Here is a 1359-nt window from a genome sequence, read left to right as displayed (position 1 = left end):
GAAACAAGGCCTGTAGGCTTTTATAATGTTAAGAAAGTAGGCCAGGCACGGTGGCTCACGCCTGTAATCCTACCACTCTGGGAGGCCAAGGCAGGGGGATCGTTTGAGCTCAGGAGTTCGAGACCAGCCTGAGCAAGAGCGAGACCCCATCTGTACTAAAAATAGAAAGAAATTGGCCAAACAACTAAAAATAGAAAAAATTAGCCAGGCATGGTGGCGCACGCCTATAGTCCCAGCTACCCGGGAGGCTGAGGCAGGAGGATCGCTTGAGCCCAGGAGTTTGAGGTTGCTGTGAGCTAGGCTGTTGCCATGGCACTCTAGCCCAGGCAAGAGAGTGAGACTTTGTCTCAAAAAAAAAAAAAAAAAAAAAAAGAAAGTATAGCAAAGAATAGTCTAAAAAGAAAGTGACATTTACCAAACTCACTTGTTGCTGATCTCTTGTTTATAATATAGTTAAGTTTCTATTTTTGTGTTACATATGAGGGTAGATAATATGATAGATAATTAGGAATCATTTGATTTGGTTTTGGAATGAACTCTCTTGAATCAGTTTTTTTTTTTTTTTAACTCCCCCAGGGATTATACAGTACAAATCAGAGAATCATTTCTCGTGGTAATACTCTCATGAATAATTAAGAATTGGCCATATGTTAAAAGGTTGAAACTTCAAAAGGTGAATGAAGAATACCAGTTAGCTATAGTTTTTCATACTTGTTGCTGTCTTATTTAAATGTTTAGTGAGTTATAAAAAGAATAGAGAATGTATGATACAAGTGTTGAACAGCTCTGACTCTTAATGTTTATTGAAATTACTTTTGTTTCATTGTAGGTCAGACATATTTCCAACATTTGGATCAAAACCTTGTCCAACAAGACTTTCTTCTGCAAAGATTAAAAACTCTCATATTGCTGAACAAAGCCCCAATGCAGGTATTCTATGACTATTTATAAATATAATTTTTAAAAAGTATGATTTTTAAATGATGTCAAAAATGATAGCAAGTGCATTTCAGATTTTTAAGGTTTATAGTTACTAATTAATACTAATCATTTTTTAACTTTTTAAAACATTTTGATAGGAATAAATATATTATTTTTGGAAGAAAAAAATATTTATTTACCTGAATCATTGATCTCCTTTTAAGCCCATAGTATACCTATGCCTGGCTGACTCCATACTGTAACTATCACAGTCTTCTCAGGAGTCTCTCTACAGCAGTGGTGCTGAAATTAGAATCTTGGCTAACCCCACGGCAACAGAAAAAGTTTGCTCAATAAAATAGAGTTAATATTAATGCATATTCATTTTAAAGTATGTCTTTAATGTTAAACATTCATAAAACTAACTTAGAAAGTACC

The 1359-nt window shown here is 34.4% G+C and overlaps 1 protein-coding gene across 2 annotated transcripts in view; it reads left to right on the top strand.

Moving 5' to 3' along the window:
* The window catches only part of FAM179B (family with sequence similarity 179, member B), a 132180-nt gene that overhangs the window by 53555 nt on the left and 77266 nt on the right, over positions 1-1359 (top strand). For both annotated transcript variants that reach the window (XM_012642963.1, XM_012642964.1), the window contains exon 7: positions 830-930. In XM_012642963.1, coding sequence (XP_012498417.1) covers positions 830-930 — 101 coding nt within the window. The remainder of the gene's footprint in view (positions 1-829; positions 931-1359) is intronic.

The sequence above is a fragment of the Propithecus coquereli genome, unplaced genomic scaffold, assembly GCF_000956105.1.
Source record: "Propithecus coquereli isolate 6110/MARCELLA unplaced genomic scaffold, Pcoq_1.0 Scaffold191, whole genome shotgun sequence".
NCBI lineage: Eukaryota > Metazoa > Chordata > Mammalia > Primates > Indriidae > Propithecus > Propithecus coquereli.
This window is presented reverse-complemented; position numbering and strand designations above follow the sequence as displayed.